The 19,563-nt window shown below is 38.7% G+C and overlaps 1 protein-coding gene across 6 annotated transcripts in view; it reads right to left on the bottom strand.

Annotated features, from left to right (window-relative positions):
* Nucleotides 1-19,175, bottom strand: part of LOC146475253 (tumor protein p73-like) — a 31,959-nt gene extending 12,784 nt beyond the window's left edge. For 2 of the 6 annotated variants that reach the window (XM_085115605.1, XM_085115604.1), the window contains exons 1-2: nt 9,240-9,351; nt 3,037-3,139 (exon numbers count right to left, since the gene is read on the bottom strand). In XM_085115605.1, the coding sequence (XP_084971731.1) occupies nt 3,037-3,139; nt 9,240-9,330 (194 nt within the window). In that variant the 5' untranslated portion in view covers nt 9,331-9,351. Of the gene's footprint in view, nt 1-3,036; nt 3,140-4,094; nt 4,180-9,239; nt 9,352-17,442; nt 17,550-19,040 lie in introns of those variants that run through there. The other 4 variants (XM_085115606.1, XM_085115607.1, XM_085115608.1 and 1 more) reach the window with 4 other exon arrangements.
* Nucleotides 19,176-19,563: the final 388 nt, after the last annotated feature.

The following is a 19,563-nucleotide window of genomic DNA, read 5'->3' on the forward strand; positions in this document are numbered from 1 at the left end:
GTTACACTGTCCCTCAACACAGAACTCAACAGAAGGATTGGCAAGGCATCGACCACCATGTCCAGCCTGGTAAAGAGAGTTAGGAAGAATGGAAAACTCACAGGAAATACCAAGATTCAGGTATACAGGGCGTGCGTGCTGAGCACACTTCTGTATGGAAGCGAGTCTTGGGCTCTACACGCACGGCATGAGCACAAACTCAACACCTTTCACCTGCGCAACCTCAAGCCCATTTTAAACATTGCCTAGCAAGACAAAAGTTCCCACCACTGAGGTTCTTGAGAGAGCAAATCTGCTGGCAAGCAGGTACTCTCTATTGAAACAGCGACATCTGCAATGGCTGGGGCATGTTTGTAGAATGGAGGAGGGCAGAATCCCAAAGGACATTCTGTATGGTGAACTGGGGGGAAGGAAAGTGCCCCGCTGGCAGACCGTAACTGCGATTGAAAGACATCTGTAAACGCGACCTGAAATCCATGAACATCGATACAAACGCTTGGGAAACTCTTGCCAAAGACAGATCAGCCTGGAGGGGAGCAGTGAAAGATAGCCTTGATACTTTTGAGGAAACACTCGCATCCAACACAGAAGAGAAGAGAAGGAGAAGAAAGATGAAACAGCAAGAGGGGCATAAAGACTCTACCTTCATCTACCCCACCTGTGGAAGGGACTGTCATTCAAGAATTGGCCTTTCTAGCCACAGCAGAAGATGCCTCCAGCACACAATTCCATAGTCTGACAAGACTGATGGATGCCAATGGAATGGAGTGGACATGGTATGTCCAGTGCTGTAAACTAAATGAAATGATTTAAACCCATATCTCAATTCAAACTCAAATTGGACTCTTTTTATTTCTAAGGAGAGCAATCATTGACTTTTAATAAACAGCCACATGTTCCTGACTAGTAATATGAGCTTCTAAATTTTATTATCATAGTCATCTGATAGCCCTTGACTTACATGTGACTGTGTAAATGAAACACTTAGATGTAAGTACTGAAATGAAATCTATTGACCAGTGCTTTCCTGTGGATCTGCTCATTATGTGATACAAAATGGTTCTAACAAGTAAAGGTAGTATCTGTAGGTGAAATCTTTAAGTTTGACCACAGAAATGAAAGCTACTGAGCAGTTCACTGTTTATAAGTCTTTTATGTGAAGCATATAGATTATAACTTTCCATTTCTAGTCTAACTTGATAACAATAGCAAATCAAAATGAAATCTTCAAAACTTTTAAGTTTCAATATTTCTATCAGTGTGATCACATATGTTATTGAACAAACTGATTGATTTCAACTGCTGATCATTGAACACATGACTTCAGACTAACACATGTGTAATGTGCAAAACTCATTTTTGACGCCAATTCAACTGACGTGTCGCCCAAGCCAGTTGAGATAACCTCTGCCCCATGAATTAAGGGTGGAGTCATAGATACATCATGTGCTCCTTAGTAAGTTTTGATTTCGGAATGGAATCCTAAAAACAACACCATTCACAATCCTATTATTCAAAAGTATTCCATAAGCAAAGCTTTCTTTATTTTTTCCAGTTGAAATTTTAACCATCTATATGACCAAATTTGCATCTTGACAAGGTTTAGGAAATTCCTCTCAATGCAGCTGAACTTTAAAAATGTGCTGTGGTTACAAGTCTGGACATTGAATCAATGACGCCATGTGGTTTTCAAACAACTACAGCATGAACTTTGAATGTAATTCAAGTTCTGAAGTCTTAGGATCTAACCCTTATATCCACCATTCAAAAAGTTAAATAAATATGCCCAATTATACATTCCCTCAAGTGGGAATTTTCAAACACTTGACTTAAAATTTGACTACTTGACCTACAACACACAGTGATATGACCTGGCAAGCTGCCATACTGCGCGGAAATGTGACGTGGAAAGAGTAACTTAAACGTCACATTGATAAGCCTCATATTAACCACAACTACATCTTCTGCCTTATACTTTCTTTCAAGTTGAAAGAATTCATGATTCTAGAACATCTCTAACAAGAGATGTGCAGATGAAGTGAAATGAAGTGATGTGAAATAATAGTGGAAAAATAAGTTCTGCACTTTGTGGACAATGTTTGTTGAATATGGCAATGAAAAGTTGTTGTAAAAAAAAGAACTTGAAAGAAAAAGTTCAGGCTTCAACAGAAATGAATATCAGAAGTTTGTCATGAGTTGTATTGTAATGAAGCCAGAGATTGTCACCTTAGCATTTTTTTAACATGAATATTCCACTCTAAATTGTGAAGAACTCTTTTCTTTCAAAAAAAATTTCCCCTTCATTTGAAACACAAATTTTGAGACTGGCGAAAAGATACAGCATGCATCACAAAAAATCAAACAAGCTTGCAAGTTTACATGTTTTAAAAAACGGAATTTGACAAAAGAGTAAAGAATATATTTTGGATAAAAGTAGTTAAGAAAAAGCTCTAACCTTGAAGTTGCATATTCGATGACTTTCTGCAAATCCATTTTCCTTAAAAGGTGCACTCCCTGTTTTGCTTTAGGTATTTTGCTTTGAACTGTTGCTGTTACGCTTAGTTCCACTTCATTTAAATTTCTTCTTTGAAAACAACACATGACTTTCACATGTCATAAGAGAAATGCGTGACTTCTTGAAGGGTAGTAGAATTTTTCAATACCCGATCAATTCACGCCAAGACTTTTACAAAAACAACAAACTACAGCGTCAAATCAAAACCAAAACAGTCTGTACAATACACAGCAATACGCGATTTGAGGAAAACGAACAATCGAATTATCAAACTTAACAAGTAAGGATGTGGAGTGGATTGATTTATAACCATTTAAACCACCAACATGACCGACAAGGCCATGAGAGCTATGATCGATCTATTCGAAATTGTACCTTTAATTCAGAAGATCTATTCCTAATTTGCATGTTTAAGTTGGGTTACTACACAAGGAAATAATTGAGTAAGTTCAGCAAGTTCTCGAGGAAATATTATGTCGATTAAACTTTACAACTCCTTTCTACGATGAAGAACCACTTACCAAGAGGGGTTATTTTCCCCACGAACATCAGCCAATAGATGCTTGAACTGCTTGTCGTTCAAGGAAATGGTAGGCTCAACTTGTTCCTCAGCCATACTGACTTCTAAAAGAGTAACGATAACAAGGACAAAATCTTTTTTACTTAACCCGAAGGCGTTTTTTTTTTTTTAAGTATGTTTGGCTATCGTATGTGTTTACTGTGAGTGCAGATTACTACATAAACTTCAAATGACCGAAACGTATATCGGATTCCTTCATACTACACGTCGAAGTCTTATGACTTCAACAAATGTCACATGTACTCGAACACGCAACGCCAAAGAAATAAAAACAGATGCCACGAAACCACACTACAAGAAAAGGAGAATATAAAGCCAATGTAAAATCAATAAAATACGGCAACAGCTGTACGAAATATCGCAAAAGATGGCGCGGAATATTTACAAAGTTACAATTTGAAAGTGACTTTTCACGTATGCAAATGCTTATTTCCTGTTTGGTAAACAAGCCGAAGTTCCGACAAGCGGCTACAGATAACGTTAGTTTGGGAGGACAATAACATGTTTACAAGCATTAACGTAGTCCAACAACATTCAGAGATCAAAGATTGACGGGCAAAAAAGGCACTGTGAGAATTTAAGCAAAAAGAAACCACAAATTAACGTAGTGACAATGCTTCAGCAGGTCAAGAAGTCATTCGTGTAATCATGTATGTATGTAAATGAAAGAACTTTCCGTATTTCCTGATCCCAAATCCACGCAAATTTCAATTTACAGCGACTTCATCAATCCCTTCCAATTACTGCACAATTTTCTGAGCTTTGTTTCGTGTTACTGGAGGTGCAACTCGGCATAACTCGAAAGTGAAACTTGGCATGAACTCAACGACCTGACGGCAAATCGTCCAGTGTTTACCTACGCACTACGAAAGCCGCCATAACACTTTGCACAAGCAGAATTAGCAAGGACTCTCGCTATTGCACTTAACTCTAAAAGCCAAGGATTCTTGAGGACCCTAAGCTGTAACTGAGAAGCGAACAATGAAATAGAACTCGTACCTTTCCTTCTCGCTTCCAAACAAACAACACGAGGTTTGACGAGAAATTTGATGACCAAGCGAGAATCAGAGCGCACACCTTTCACCAATCAGGTGATCCGTTTTACAAAGCAATCGTAGTTTCAACCAATCAGTGTAATCAGTTTATATTTTACGTACGAAATGAATTTCAACCAATACAAATAGGGAAATTGGGGGAGTCCCCGTTTTATTTTAATTTTTTGGTTTAAAAGGTAAATGGGGCATTTGAAATTCACACTTTCCCATTAGCAGCGAAAGCTCTGAAAACAACATTGACACATTATGCTCAAATTTGTTTGCCACATGATGCACACTTGACTTGAAAAGTCACCAATCAGAAAGACACACAGGCGTGTCATCCAGGACTGCAAATGACAAAAATAAGCTACGGATATATGCAGTTTCTCTTCTCATGCTAAACTCAGCTAATCACATGTGGTCCCCAGGACAGAACTCTTGCAGTTCAGACGGTCGGTTTGTGTTTTCACAACACTTTTTCTTTTGGAAAATATACTTCCCTGACCGTGGAATGTCACCACCGGTCTTGTATTTGCAAAATAAAAATTATTTCCAGGTTTAATTAATGAACCTCGGGCACTCCTTTTAGCAGCCGTGTTTGTTTGAAAAAACACAGGCACATGATAAAAGATCGCTTTCAAACATTCATTAACAAAACATGAGTTTAGACCGAACTCGAGAACCACCTAATTCCCACATCTGAGTGCATTGAGTAAGATACAGATTTACAAAAATCCTTCCTGATAAATGCTGTTTTAGATCTCGTCTTCTGAATAAATGACCCGCCCACTGACACGCGAATGATGATCTCATCACGGAATAAAAATGATACAAGGTCACAGCAGGTGATTAATACACTTTGGACGAGTACTATTGTTATTGGTTACGCAAACATGGAAACATGTAATATCTGATCTTGTAAAGTTTAGTTTGACCATTGTTTGCGCTTTTGAAGCCGTAAAACAAGATATTATTTTTCGACGAACTTTGCACGCGATGTAATTGAAAAATAATATGGTCTTCTACATGTGTTTTTAAATTCACTGATCTACCCTGTTAATGTTTATGGGCCGGAGAGAAAAAACATTCGAAAAATAACGAATTAAAACTTTGGCGTGTGGCGCGCCCATGTATGTAGCGTGCAGCGTACCAACTATGGATCCACGGGTGATCAGTTTGGTATGCTGAGAGTGTGCAAGTATGCAATACAACAGTTGTGTCTAGACCATATGGGCCTCGAAGCTAAAACTGCAGTCCACAACCTCTACTACTTCTAATACGTAATTCGTTTTCCTTAGGTTGACTTGTTTATAAGCTCTCATCAAGGAGAAGCAGAATCACTGAGACATAAAAATTCGAGAAAGACGGTGGATAACGTGTTTAGCAATCCCTCCACCCCAAAAAGTCAAAACTGCATAACGAATTAATGGAGTGGCATTTTGCGAGCTTGTGTTTCAAGCAACATATTAAAGTAGATTTACTTTACGGTTTAGAATACAGAAAACAAAACAAAAAAACTGAAAAAGTCGAAAAACACACTTTGTTTTCAGTTAATTAAAACCAGTGCTGTGTCTTTGGAGTTTAAATATGGAATGAACATGTGAATGGTTTCAAGAGCAGATGCTTGATGCTACGTGAGCTATCTGGATAAAGAAAACCTACTGACGCAATTTAGCCTTTCAAATCAACAATCTCTGGCGTTAAATGTTGAACTTGAATTAATGACAGGAAAGACTCGAGCATTCTCCACCACTGTGTTTTTAATTATTATTTAAATAATCACTGCATGATAGAATATAAATTAAGTATATTAACATTCAGTGTGTTAACGGGGTATTTTGTTTTCAAATATTGGCACGTACTGCACGGAATTGAAAACAGATCACGATCAATTGGCCACAAAATTTAGATTTTCCCACAAGGGTGCATAAAAACGCGCAGCTTCGGAGAACTGGAGACTAGTGTAAATGAAAACATCCACCGTAAGATCATGTGAATGTTTGAAGACCCGTGTTAACTAGGAAAAGATGTTCATAAATAGTGTTTGTCAGTTCAACGAAATAAATAGGTGCTTGAAAATTGATATTAAGATGTCAAACGCTGAAATCAATATTTTTAAATATGAAAGAGACCTAACAGGAATTAGACCTATGTACCTAGAACTTTCGCCATAAATGTAATAGGTGCTGGCTTTCCAAGACCTCCGCAACGGTTCGATTTTCAAGGAAAAACCTTCCAACACTTAACTTACAGAAAACGTCAAAAATGAATCACTTGAGACCTTGCAGTAAAGAAACAAATTTTGACAAGGGAACCTGATGTTTTGTCATCTCCAAACGTAAATGGTATGAACCAAAACCTTTCACAAATAAACTGTTCGATCAAGTAAAAAAAGTTATATTTCAGTGGTTCCCCATTCTAGTTGCTCCATGAAGTAAATGACTCCGATGTTTCCAGCACAGACAAAGCGAACAGAGGCTGAACAGTTACTTCTGAACAGAGGAGTGATCAACTGGAGTTCAATGTTAAAATGAAACAAATAGATACATTAATTTTTATAAATTTGAAACCGTTTTCCACTCTACGCTCTTTGGTTTACTGGAACCCAGATTCAGTCTAAAACGGTTGAGATATAGTTTTACGCCGGATGAAATTCTGAAGTGCGGGGAAGTCAAACGGAACGCCATTGAGCTACACTTTCCTTTGGTGCTGTTTGATCATGTTGTACAAGGCGTTACCTACATTTGAGTCAGTGAATGAGGTTTTAAAATGTGACTATAAGCAGATATTAATGGGTTATTATTATTTTTATTTCCCCAGTCAAAGGTAAAAAAAAAAAACAGTGAACATTTGACAAAATTTGCCAAGGGAGACTATTTGCGACTGCATCACTCAGTACATTTAACTAGGTTCCTCTTTTTTGGTTCCCAACCGGAAATTGTTGCAGAAATTGTTGAACTATTAAATTTGTTGGGAGCTGTTTCATTGATCAGGGCGGTGCCTCGGGGCGGTGCCTCGCGGAGGCGCCAATGGCGTGTCTTCTTTGATTGTGAAAAACAAACAGTTTTATGGGACTTCAGGGGGTTCTTCCGCGCCGAGTAATACCGAGCTTTACAGAGTAAGCTATTGTGAGCCATGGTTTATGATCAAATGAAGGGAAGTAGGCCAGAGTATAATATCGTCACTAAATCTTGTGCGGTCCTTCCGGTGAATATTGTTCGATTCCTCGCCATGAAAGAGTGTGGTTTATAATATTAAAAAAAAAAAACTGAAAAAAAAAATGCAGTGATAAAAGAACTAATTATGTCGTCGCAAGGTTGTGGTTTGTCATAAAATTATCGATATCGTATTTTTTTGAAGAAATAAAGTCATGCGATACCTTCTCCATGCAAAACATGTTAAATTGCGCACAACTTTGTTCCAAGGTTTTACAATTTTAACTCCAAATGCATTTGATTGTCCCTTTAGGACGGAATGGGTTCGTGGGCGGCCTAAACCCCGGGTAGAAAACTGCTGATACAATTTTCAGAACGAAGATGTTTTGCAGAATTTTTTTTAAATTTGCAACGTGCGTGTTGGAACTCTTGCATTTAAGGCAAGCGAGCGCATGCACGGTTAACTTTACAATTTAGGAAGGCTAGCGACCATACAATACAATAATACAATACAATATTTATTTCGCCATATACACAACATTTACAGATGGGAAGAAAAAATGAAGAAAAAAAATTGAAGAAAGAAAATAAATGGCGAGGAAACCTGAAAGAAACCACGAGGCTTATAACAAGTCAGGCTTCCTCACTTAACTAATCTTATATTAGAATTACAATATGGACTTATGGTAAATTAACTTTGACCGCGCACACGTACACATACACATATTAAGTAAGTTAGTTAGTTAAGAATTACAGCCTTACAGAAGTTAATACCTAGAAAGAAGAAATTCTTTAAGCTTTCTTTTAAAAGAAGCGGAGGAGGGAGAACTAGTTATGTCAGAAGTTAGCGAATTATAAAAGTTTGGACCATGCAAGCTGTGTGTATTCAGAATTGGTAAAGAGTTTAGTTTGCGTTTGTGCCACTGGAATGGTTGGCAGTTTTTGTACGTAGAATCTCAGTGTTGAAAATTGCAATACATTCGCCGAAGGAAACTGAAAGAAGCAAATCGAATATGTATTTTTCTATTAAGGGAGTTCATTAAGTCCGTCGGTCCATTTAGAGAACAAGTTAAGCTTTGAGCCTGCATCAAAGAAGCCTCATTTAATTTCACGTGATAATTTGTTTAATAGCCTCATTATTTCACGTGAAAGTGACTTTTCAAACAATGGGCGAGGCCGTACCGCAATCCATGTGAGGGTCATGAGCATTATTATTTGCTTTCCTAATTCAATATTGCACACCCTTTACCGCGCTCACAGAACCCTCGTATTTTGTTTTTCAGGCAAAATATTAGTCTTAACTGGTCTCACCTGGACTTTATATTTTTGCCGAAGTTTAGCAACGGTTTAAAATGTCAGTTTTCAGATGTTTAGTAAAATAAACTAGGAGAGCAAACTCCAATTTTAACGAGCAATTCGTAAACTAACTTGCAGAACAATGAGCCCTTCCTTTTTCCCTTATTCCGGTCGAAATTTTAAAACAGCTCACTGCAAATAGTGACTACCGATTTAAAAATAGATGTGGTCTCATATATGAGTTTGCTAGCGGAATTAGCAAAGATGTTTAGTGCCGAAGTAGCTCCCAGTATTTCACGATTCGGCCTCGGAGCAGGCAGCTGCCTGTCAGGAGTGTCGAGGTTCAAAGTTGCAGCAGCAGTTAAGGAAGGCCGTTTAAAAAAAAACTTTTAAAAGACGTCGATAACTCTATCCGTCATGCACCGATCCTGTTTAAGGCTTTTGTAAGAAAACAATTGGCAAGGAAGAGCGGAGAAACGAAACAAAACCCTCAGTTTCATCGCTCATTGCTTCGGTCAAGGCTTGTTGTGTAAAGATATTGTCGGAGATTCGTGCAAAGTTCTAGCTAATTTGCAAAATACAGCCGGCTCTTATATTGGCGGTACACAACTTAAAATTGAGTAGCAAAAACATCCAATAAGCAAACCCTTTCCTACCTGAGTATCTGCGATCGAACAGATAAAATGTAGCTAAGGTATAATTTTCTCTCTTCAGCTCGCGAGCAGATGTGGTACCCAAACCAAGCATTTGGGAAAATAAACCAGAGAAGAATGCTCGAGCTTTTTGTGCTGTTAATTGGACTTGATCACGTGCTGACATAAATAATTTTCCGAATCACTGATCAGCCGACAAACACTTTGCCGAAGTAATTCTCTGCGCGTTTTACTGAAATCAGGCGTTTCTCATTAGCTAATTGAGTTGAAGGAATTGAGATTCTCTTGGGCCAAATGGTTTTTGTTAAGTTTAAGCGACTTAGAGATTTAAATCAGTACAATAAAATTTTTCAATTACTTCTAAAATCTTCTATGACTCCGAAAGCAAAATTTGTGGTTAAAATATGCAGTACAGACGATTTCTTTTTTGGTAGCTGACATCACCGGCGCCCTTACGGAAAGCATGATTAATCAAAAAACAATGCCTGCTTCAGCCTTTAAAATATTCATCGATACAGGAAATACACAAGCAAAGTACTTATACAAAAACCTTATGACAGTCTGGAGGTAATCCAAAGTACTGAACTCTGATGTCGTTACAGTGGAAGCGAAGATCAGGACTTCATCGCTCATCATGTAATAAAATCGTTGTCAGTATTGAGTTTCAGGTTGCGTCGGTTCAAATCAAGCAGATTTTTCATAAGAACAAATAGTTGACAAATGTTACAGTATTTCTGCTAAGGAAACAGGATGAAAAGTATACCAAATAAACTTTTAATTTGAATGGCCGATCGTCTGGCAGTAACTATGATCGAGCGTTGTTGTAGGTTTACGATATATTTTCATACTCTGATGGGGCGCCGCCTTTCATACGAAATTCGGTCTTATTGATCCTTTCTCTTCTCTATTTTCATCGCGCAGAATGCCTATTGTTCTCGGGACATTTACTTACTGCACGGCAAAAATCATAGATCTGTAATATTAGCGGTGAAGCGTAAACTGAATGACTGTCATTGGTCCAAATTTACGCGCGCACTGCTCCGCAGGGAATAATGTTTACCTCATCAACTTGTCGGAGCGGAGCTAAAAGACAAAGGCCTGATGAACTTATGCTCTTTCTATTCTTTTCTAATATCGCACCTTCGCACTGTAACTTAATAAGTGCTTTGAACTAGTATTTTGACTTTCAGTAGTCTAACAGATCGAGGGGTTTTTCAAGAGCGATTGATCAGCTTCACACTATTTTTGCATAGGGCAACTCTTACCTTCCGCTAAACCACGGCAAAAAAAAAATCATTCGAACTTACGATAACTTGAATGCCGTCTGGTCGTGCGAAAATCTTGAGTTACTTATTATTGAAAAAAGTTAGCGCGCGCGTGCCTTGGTATACCATTCTCTTTGTTGTGAAAAAAAAGAGAAGCTTTAACTAGAACATTCTGCTAAGAAACGTTAAAAGCTACAAGCTATTGACGGTACCAGTGTTACAGAACAACGCACTTCCAACACGCTCCCGAGCAGATTGCGCTAATCGGTAGCCGAGAGACAGAATACTTGATTATAAAATTGAATAACACTTTGCTGGGTTGCCCACAAACTTCTCTCCATCTCCAAACTGCTTCGCCGTTTAGTTCGAAGTGAAACATAGGGCTGTCAGTTTCGTTTACAAAAGGAGGTACAATATTGATGAACAGCGGGTGGATCGGGTTTTCGAAGAAGCTAAAGCTCTGAAGAGAGCTCCCGATCGCTTGCGTTTTCGCTTTCCTGGTTCATTGCGCGACAGGTTTTCGAATGAACCAGCTGTGCCAACAAGAACACTTTTAAAATTCGCGGTAATTGGAATATTTTACAGTCAAGTGGTTTTCTTGAGTAGGCTATTGTTAGTTTTGACATCCATTGTTATGCACACCTGTGCTTATGACAATAGCTCTTCGACCCAAGACGCGCCATTTTCAAACGCCACTCCAACAGCTAGTTTTCAAACTCAAAAGGCGAATGGTTCCTGTTGACCTATTTTCAAAGTTGAAACGGGTTTTGTTTCAGGAAAGACCCTTCTTTCATTTGCCGTGCGTGAAAATTTGAAAGGCCGTTTGGATCGTCAGAAAATTGCTTCTCAAAACAGCGACCATACAAAAAATGGCCTATTTTTGTTCATTTTTAAACGCAAAAAGCGAATCCTTACACCCTCTATATCCACTTACTTTTCGGCTTAAATTGAAGATACAAACTTCTTCTTCAAAAAGCCGCGCGTGAAAGTTAAAGTTTTAACTCCAGGAGATCCAGAAAGTAAGTTTTATCAACCCTAGTGAGCTAATTTAGGCCCTTTCTTCTCTTATTCAGGCCATTTCACGGCACGCACGCATTCGAATTTGCCGCTTGATTGGTTATGAATAATTAATGATGTCCAGGCATTCTGCGCGATGAAATTCGTAATGTTAATACCTCCATGTGTAGCTGTTTTGTCATATTCACGGTCTGTGCTTCAAGCAAATAGGGAAGCCTAAATAACCGGCGTACAGCGAATAATCACACGAGAAACGACTGAAAACTACCAATGTAGAAGAAGGGTGGGACTGTGATCAATTTTTAATTCTCCTTACAGTCAGGAGCCCATTACCCTGTTACAGTATATTAGGCAAAGATTTATCCCTGCAAAGAGATAGCATGTTCAAGATGAAATCGCAAACTGATACGATTCAGAACCAATGAAAGCTATGTTCAGCAGTACTTCTCTGTCAGTGTGTTGTTTATTGTGCTCTGTGAAGCTAGTAAATTCCTTTTTTAGCGCTTGTGGTGATTATGCTGCACACTGAGGTACTTCAGAGTAACAAAAGATAAGTCTCCAGAAGGAAATACTAAAGTGATATCATTCAAATTAACGCTCTTAAGCACTGAGTCATTTCCAGTGGCGCCGCGCTTGAGTCGTTTTTACAGTATGCAAATGATTCTTTCAGTACCTTTTAACAAGACGGGACAAACTTGAACGAGAAGCGGGGTAAAACCCTAATCGACTGAAATTCCTACCAATCCGTTCGGCATCAGTATCCGCGATCATGCGTGTCATGAGTTATGACAGATGTAGCTTATTAAAGGATTAAAGTTTCATCAACATTGTAGCCATCTTGATGTAAGTTCTTACTTTTGAATCTGTCGGCGATGAAATCATAAAATGGCCAATGGGCAACGGAGTTCAGAAGCCATCTGGTTTGGTGCGATCCCGTTTCTCATGCAAACAAAAATTTTAGTTTTTGGCAAACATGTGCTTAAGTCCTCTCAGAGGATTATAACCTTCAACTCGCTGTGTGTCCAATCAGTCCTTCTAACAATTGATAAGTATAATGATAAGCGTGAAATCGAAACTCAACAGTTTCTCAGATTTGGGTGTTTGCTCGGTTCTGTGGGGTACTTCACTAATGTGCTAATGATAAGCTGCTGGTGATTTTATCGAGTGCCGACTTTCACCAAGACTGCTGGATATTAAAATATAACGAAAACCCGGAATCCTGCACGTATAGCTATTAATAAACTTGGCTCCGTTCAAAACTATTGTTCAATTAGTGATAGCCTTTTGACATACAATGGCTATTTTAGTGCTTGAGTAACCAGTTTTGCTTTTACAGGAGATGGAAATGTTTCGTTTTGTAGATGTTATTTTCACTGAAAACACGTTTAAAGAGGGTGACAAAAAAAAAACATTTCTCTAATTCAAATTAATTAGCAGTTGTCAGTCGCGTGCCGACTGTTAAAAGTTATGACTCCGCGGGTGATCGAACGTAAGGGCATGCGACAAAATGACTCTTGGAGAAATTGAAGATGCGTTAGCGTTTGGAAGAGCACCAAGTATCTTATGAATAAGCACATACACCCATAACAACAGATGCATGTCAGCATGCATATTCAAGGTTTCTCGAGAAAATAAATTCATATTTTTTGAGAGCTCGGTTTACATTTTTCGAAAGCCAACATAAACAAAATGCAGTCCGATCAGTGTTTGTCGTAGATTAAGTTTAAAGGAAAGACAATAATCGTTAAGCCATATTTTCAACGACAACAGAATGCCCTCAAAAATAATTATATTGAGAAATGATAGAAGATATTGCTCGTTGGACTTGGCGAAATCTCGGCAAAACAGAAAACTGACTCGAGAAGAAAAAAAGTCCTATACGGGGGCAAGCCATTGACACTACCTAAAGAGCTCGTCACTTGTTTACAATTTTAGAAACCGAAAAATTTCACCAACCGAGCTCCTCACCCCTCCTCTCTGTTTTAACAATGAACCATGGAAGTGGGGTCTATAAAAATGAAGCTTAGTATTTTCTTGTGATGTTGTTTTGATTTCAACTTTTCCCAACTAAAGAACTGTCAAGGTCAGTTGTCAGACCTGAAACCGACTCTTGTTGCCTTAAATTCCTAGTCCGTTGCTCAAGGTTCCTGCTGGCCACAATGTTCTGCTCTCACGAGCTTTAGGATGCAAAGGTGTTCTTGAAAACTAAACGTTATTTCAAGTTGTCCGTAATTCCTGTACAATATCTAAAAGCGTTTCTGGGAAATGAAACATTTCCGCGTTCTCGTCTCTTCGATTCTACTTCAAGCATCAATATAACGAAAATGGACCTTTTTTGCGGGAAGCATTATTTAGGTCCAACTGCCTGACTTCAACTATAAAGAATCGTAGTAGAATAAGGCCTAGTAACATGTTGGTATATCAGAGTTATATGTTTATCCTTAGCAGAAATTCTGGCCGCAGACTATTTTGCAGAGCTGACGAATGATGGAACATTAATCTACAGTATATATTGTGTCATATCAGCTACTAATCATTGTTATTTACTTTACGTAATGTTTCGGTAATGCGGATTTAGGAAAATTACTTTTGTTGGTGCTGTTACCCCGAAATAAATCTTTGATTCACATAAGTTAAGCGCGTGTCCCTGAAACACAATGCACTGAAAGCGAAACTGATTGCGTACGGGAAAACAATCCCCTTCGATTTTTTTGCTCCTATCCCCTGTCCCAAATCCAATTCAACATGGCGGCCATCATAGTTTCTTGGTGATTTTCGTGACTGCATTACAGTTTTTCTCGAGTTCTAAAGCGTATTTTTAAGCCATGCATGCTTTAGACCGAACCGCTTTTTGATAACTCTGTCAGTTACTCAATAATACCTCCAGACTGATTGAAACTTATTGTTATTTCAGGCGCAGTGTTTCTTCCTAATGCTCATTGCTTCATTTAATCCTTTTTACGGTGATCTAAACAACACGTACAAAGAAAAAGTTGTTATTGTTGACCAAGAGTAAAACCTGACACTACCTACCAGCAACGGGACTGAACGGCGACAAATTTATAAAGTTATCCAGTTTTTCTCTTCAGCATTGAATCTCTGTTTTCACCTTTGTTTTCAGAGCGGAACTCAGCAGTCAAAACAAATGCAGACAGTTTTGAGTAGGAGATGCCCGCGCCTTATACGTCATCATCTCAGCTAAAAAAGCGCTCAATCAGCAAATTATTTATGATAGAAAATAGTCTAAGATTTAATTGCAGGAAGTTGGAAAGAAGGCCTTCCAATTTTATTGGGTTAAGGTTCTGTTGAAATGTGGGCTTTGTGTTTCATACGTAATTGATCGCTCAATTACGTTGTCACGATCACGGATTAAAATACGGCTAATCATTGAGATATAGTTGACATCCGGTGTGAAGTTGTTGAGAACATCCGATTTATTGTGACACGCACGCGCCATAAAACAGGCAACGTTTTAATCAGTGCTGGTTTTGGTTTTGACTTGGAAAGAAGAGGAACAACAATACAGGAAGAATAACAATACAGTACTACCACAGGGGGGATACTCGGGTATAAACGTGACGGGGGATCCGACGTATTTTTTTGGGTCTAAAATTTTCAACTCCTGATTTTTTGGGTTGAAGATTTAGCCGTATATTTTTGGGGGTCTGAAAAATCTGCGTGTATTTTTTTGGGTTCGAATTTCCGCAAGGCTAATAGTTCTTACGCAATTCAAGCCAAAGTTCCCGCACGATCCGAAAGCATGATTTGAATATATATTATCTTGTATTTTTTTGGGTGCACAATATTAGGCTTCGTCGGACCCTCCCGTCACATTTATACCCGAGTACCCCCCCCCCCCCCCCCTGGGAGTACTACAAAGTTACTATGCTATTCTTATTAAAAAACTCAATAATATATACAAAGTTACGTATAATAATAATAATAATAATAATAATAATAATAATAATAATAATAATAATAATAATAATAATAACAACAACAACAACAACAACAACAACAACAACGACCATTTATGTTACTGATAAAGTTCGTGACTTTACTGTGAGTAAATACGGGAAAAATCCCAACCCATTATTTAAGTGTTTATTTGGCGTGTGGCCACACGTCATCTGCATACTGAGAATCATAAATATAAACACTTTACAGCAATTTTTATCAGAAGGGCAAATTAGCTTTTGAGCGGATCAGACGAAATGTAGCTGTCTTTGCTCAAAGTAAGCACACAAAGAGGTGTGCCTTTGTGAGCATTGTAGGTGTCTTGCAGTGTAAGCGTATTTGCCTCTAAAAGTAAAAAGGTCAGGAAAAGAGGAAATATAACAAGATAAAGTCATATCTATTTCTATGAGTATCTATGAGTACAACTTCACTCCCAGGACCTCTCCTTTCACCGTCCCAGGGTGTGTTCCGCTGTCTCCCCCTCTGCCAAGGGACGAGAAGATGAGAGATCCTGGTGACGAGGTTGGATGCAGAATGCCTGCGGTACAACTTTGAAAGTAAAACATTCCCAGTCATTCGGGTTTGGAAAGTTTGGAAAAGCAAAAAACAACGCTAGAAAGTAGTGTTCGAGGACTCTCATGCCGATGGTTTAATTGTAAATGGATTGTACGCAATTGTTTAAAAATTCGGGGGTTATTAGAAAAGTACTTTTTCCTTGTAATACTGCTGAAAATAGAATACAGTGCAGTTATACGTAAATTAGATAACTTCGTGGTGTGGTTACTTTCCGTCTAAGACGCCATTGCAAATACGAATTTCTCAAAAGCGTAGTTTAACTGATGTGACAGCTGTCGTAAAACGTGACTATAATTGGTTAAAGAAATGAATCATCGTGTGTCTTCTTGTTTGGAAAAACACTCGCCAAAATGAGACCCGGCAGGTTGACGCAAATTCCCATGTCGCTCCCGGAAAGCCAATGCATGCAGGACCTTGCATCGCTCTGCAATGACATGCATCGCATTTGTTCCACACTCACCGCCTTTCAATTTGCTTACCTGGCCACTATTTTCTTATGAGGTCTAGGAATTCTGTGAACTGACATATTGAAGGGCAATGCTCTTTTTGTTTTCAAATATTCTGGATTTTAAACTGTGTGACTTGTCTTCGTGGCTATGCGTTTTCATTCGACTGAAAATCAATTAACATTGCCGTCATGATAGATTCTCCGTTTTGTTTCCTGTTTAAACGGCGAGAATTAAGGTGGAAAGGTCCGACTAAGTGATAGACCAAGCTGCTCAAACCATTGTATTAGAATCCTAAAGAGTGGTCACAAATATTTCAATTTGTGAAATTATGGGAATTTTTCATCACCTTGGGACTCTATTACTCTAGTAAGGGAGTCGAAGTCAGCATTCTAGGTAGGCCCACACGGGGACAGCTTAACTCGATTGCAGTAGTATGAAGAAACTACCAATATTTTTTGCCAGTTCATTTTAGAGTTTCTCAGGATTTTTTCTCCGGTAATCATTTATACACATGGGTTGAGAGAGACGATGCTGAGTAGAGTTTCTGTCTAAGGAAACGACAAGAAAATTCACACACCAAGAGAGCTGAAAGTCCGATCGACGATGACGATAGTCCAAACCATAAAATGATACTGTAAAATCTCGGTAATAAATAAGACTCCCCGTTGGTGAGCCCCCTCGGTTACAGGGGCAGAATGATTGGATGGGACTTAACATAACCGGAAAACGTGACAATTATCTACGAGTAATGATCATGAAATGAGTGGTTTATGGGGCTTTGTTTGCATACGTACAAGGAAGTTCTACCCTTTGATGGTATGGATGAAAAGCTGTAAAAACTCTAGGTGGAACTGCGATAAGGTCCACAGTAATTGCGCTGTAATTTACTGCGGTGGTGATCATTTTTTTTTCAAAATGGAAATACTAGAAAGTTTGTCAAACCTTTACTACGGCGTTCTTGTAAAGAGGTGATGGCCTTTTTAATAATTCCACTGTAAGCGCACATTCTTGTTTGTTAAACCTTGTCAATGTGAGGAAGAATCAGCAGCCTGAAATCAAATAAGTTTGTTTTAATGATCAAGAAATGTGCTTACGTAAGGTTTAAAAGGGAAGCCAACTATTCACTCACCAGAGATGGTTCAGTGGAGTCTAGGGAGGTCGCTAAAAGGCAACTTATTCACCTCTGTCAAACGTAAGCCATAAACCCGTTCTGCCGCTTCATTAACACTGTTTCAGTTATTATGAAATCAGTCCCATGCATGCTTAAAATGAAAGCTATCGAGTAGTGCTTTCATTAGTTACTCTTTATTATGATGTTTTGGTTAATGTGGTCTATATCCTAAGTAAAGTGTGAGATTATAAATAAAAGCTACTGCCAGCAGCAGAGCCTATCCTGTGGTGCTGTTTCAGTTATTCTCTGCCACAACCCTAAATTTTGAGTCTGTGGATGAACTAAAGTGTAACCATTCAATCAAAGCTACAGAGCACTGAGATCTTTCCCAAGGTACCGTTTCTGATGCTGCATGTTCAAGTTGACTCCACCTTTTCTAGACTTTGGATGAAGTCTTCAATTGTGGTTACTGATACATATGAAAGCTGTTTAACTATATTTTTCCGCGTTCCATTTTGTTGTTTGTTTTGACACACTTTAGCAAAGGAATCCACTTGGTGTTAGGAAAGCCTGCGATTTTATGCCACTCAGTTTTATTACCCTCGTGATCCTAAGGACCGCTTCTTTGTTTGTTAGTGCGCATTTTGCTGTATTCAGGCGGGAATGTCCATGAAACTCGATTTTATTTTTCTGAAAGGGAGGTGTCTCCTGACACCGAGGATATTTTGTGCGGTCTTTAACTCTGCCGGTAAACCGGTAAAGCAGGCTATCAGTCGCAATGCAGAAACAAAATCGGGGTATTAAAATCGTGTTGGCCTGTGCGGGTCACGTTTTAAATTAGTTCAGTCGATTATGCAACTTTACGCACATTTCACGAGTCAGTCAGTTGACCTATTGGTAAAAAAAAAAAAAAAAAAAAAAAATGCCACATTAATTGTTTCCTATTTTTTAATGTTTCAGATTAAAGTACGCGTGGGCTCAGTAATTTCGCTTTTTAGTAACGCTCATTTTGAAAGCGGAAAAAGAAGTTTGTAATGTTGATATGACACTGCTTAGGCCGGTCTAGCGACGGATTTTTGCCTGACATAGAAAGGTTAAGAAAGCTTGAAGTCTGCACCAAAATAATCGAAAAGCGCACACATATTAGAGAGTTCACTGATGAGGCTATGAGATAGACTCGAGTCCAGCGGATTGGACTGCAAAATAACATAAGGCTGTTGATGTTGTTGTCTGTAAGAGTAGACTGTAAGCAACCTGGCGAGAACTAGCTTCCTGAGCTGCGTGTGTGTTCGAGACGCAAACGAAAATTATTCTACAACCGCCAGTAAGAAAAAGGGTTTGGTGAAATCACCAGTATACATCTCGCAGCAGAAGGTTCTAGTTTTCGAGTTCGACTGCAAAATTACTTTATGCAGAAACAAAAACTTACGTACTGTTGCCTGTTCCGTACCTTCTCAGTGCGGGAACGAAGAAAAAGAAGAACAAACCACCTGACGATCAAGAATATATGACACTGAAATAAGTCCAAAGTATTCCCCGCTGAATCATATTACGTGCACGTTTCCGGTTATGGAGTCATGATACTCCATACGTGTAAAGTGGTAAGATGTTTATTAGTTACAATCACAGGTACCCCAAGCTCTATGAGAGATATAGGCCGTGACCTTTGCGTGAGTGTTATAATTTGAGCGTTACGGCGAGCTTTGCGTAACGACGAAATTATAAGGATTTGTATGGGAAAAAACGATTCCTACTTCAATTTAAAAATACCAACGAATTTTCAATAAAAAATATGCCTACCTGAACTCCTTTGTCTGTTTTCCTTTCTCCTATGTGGTTTTTAGAGCGTTTTAGCGCGATTTTAGCGAGTTTTAGTCCACTGCTTTTCTCGGCCTATATATCTCTCATAGAGTTTGGGGTACCTGTGGTTACAATGGGCAAGTAGGTGGGGT

This window comes from Pavona decussata, unplaced genomic scaffold (genome assembly GCF_977016875.1).
Source record: "Pavona decussata unplaced genomic scaffold, jaPavDecu1.1 SCAFFOLD_84, whole genome shotgun sequence".
Taxonomy (NCBI): Eukaryota; Metazoa; Cnidaria; class Anthozoa; order Scleractinia; family Agariciidae; genus Pavona; species Pavona decussata.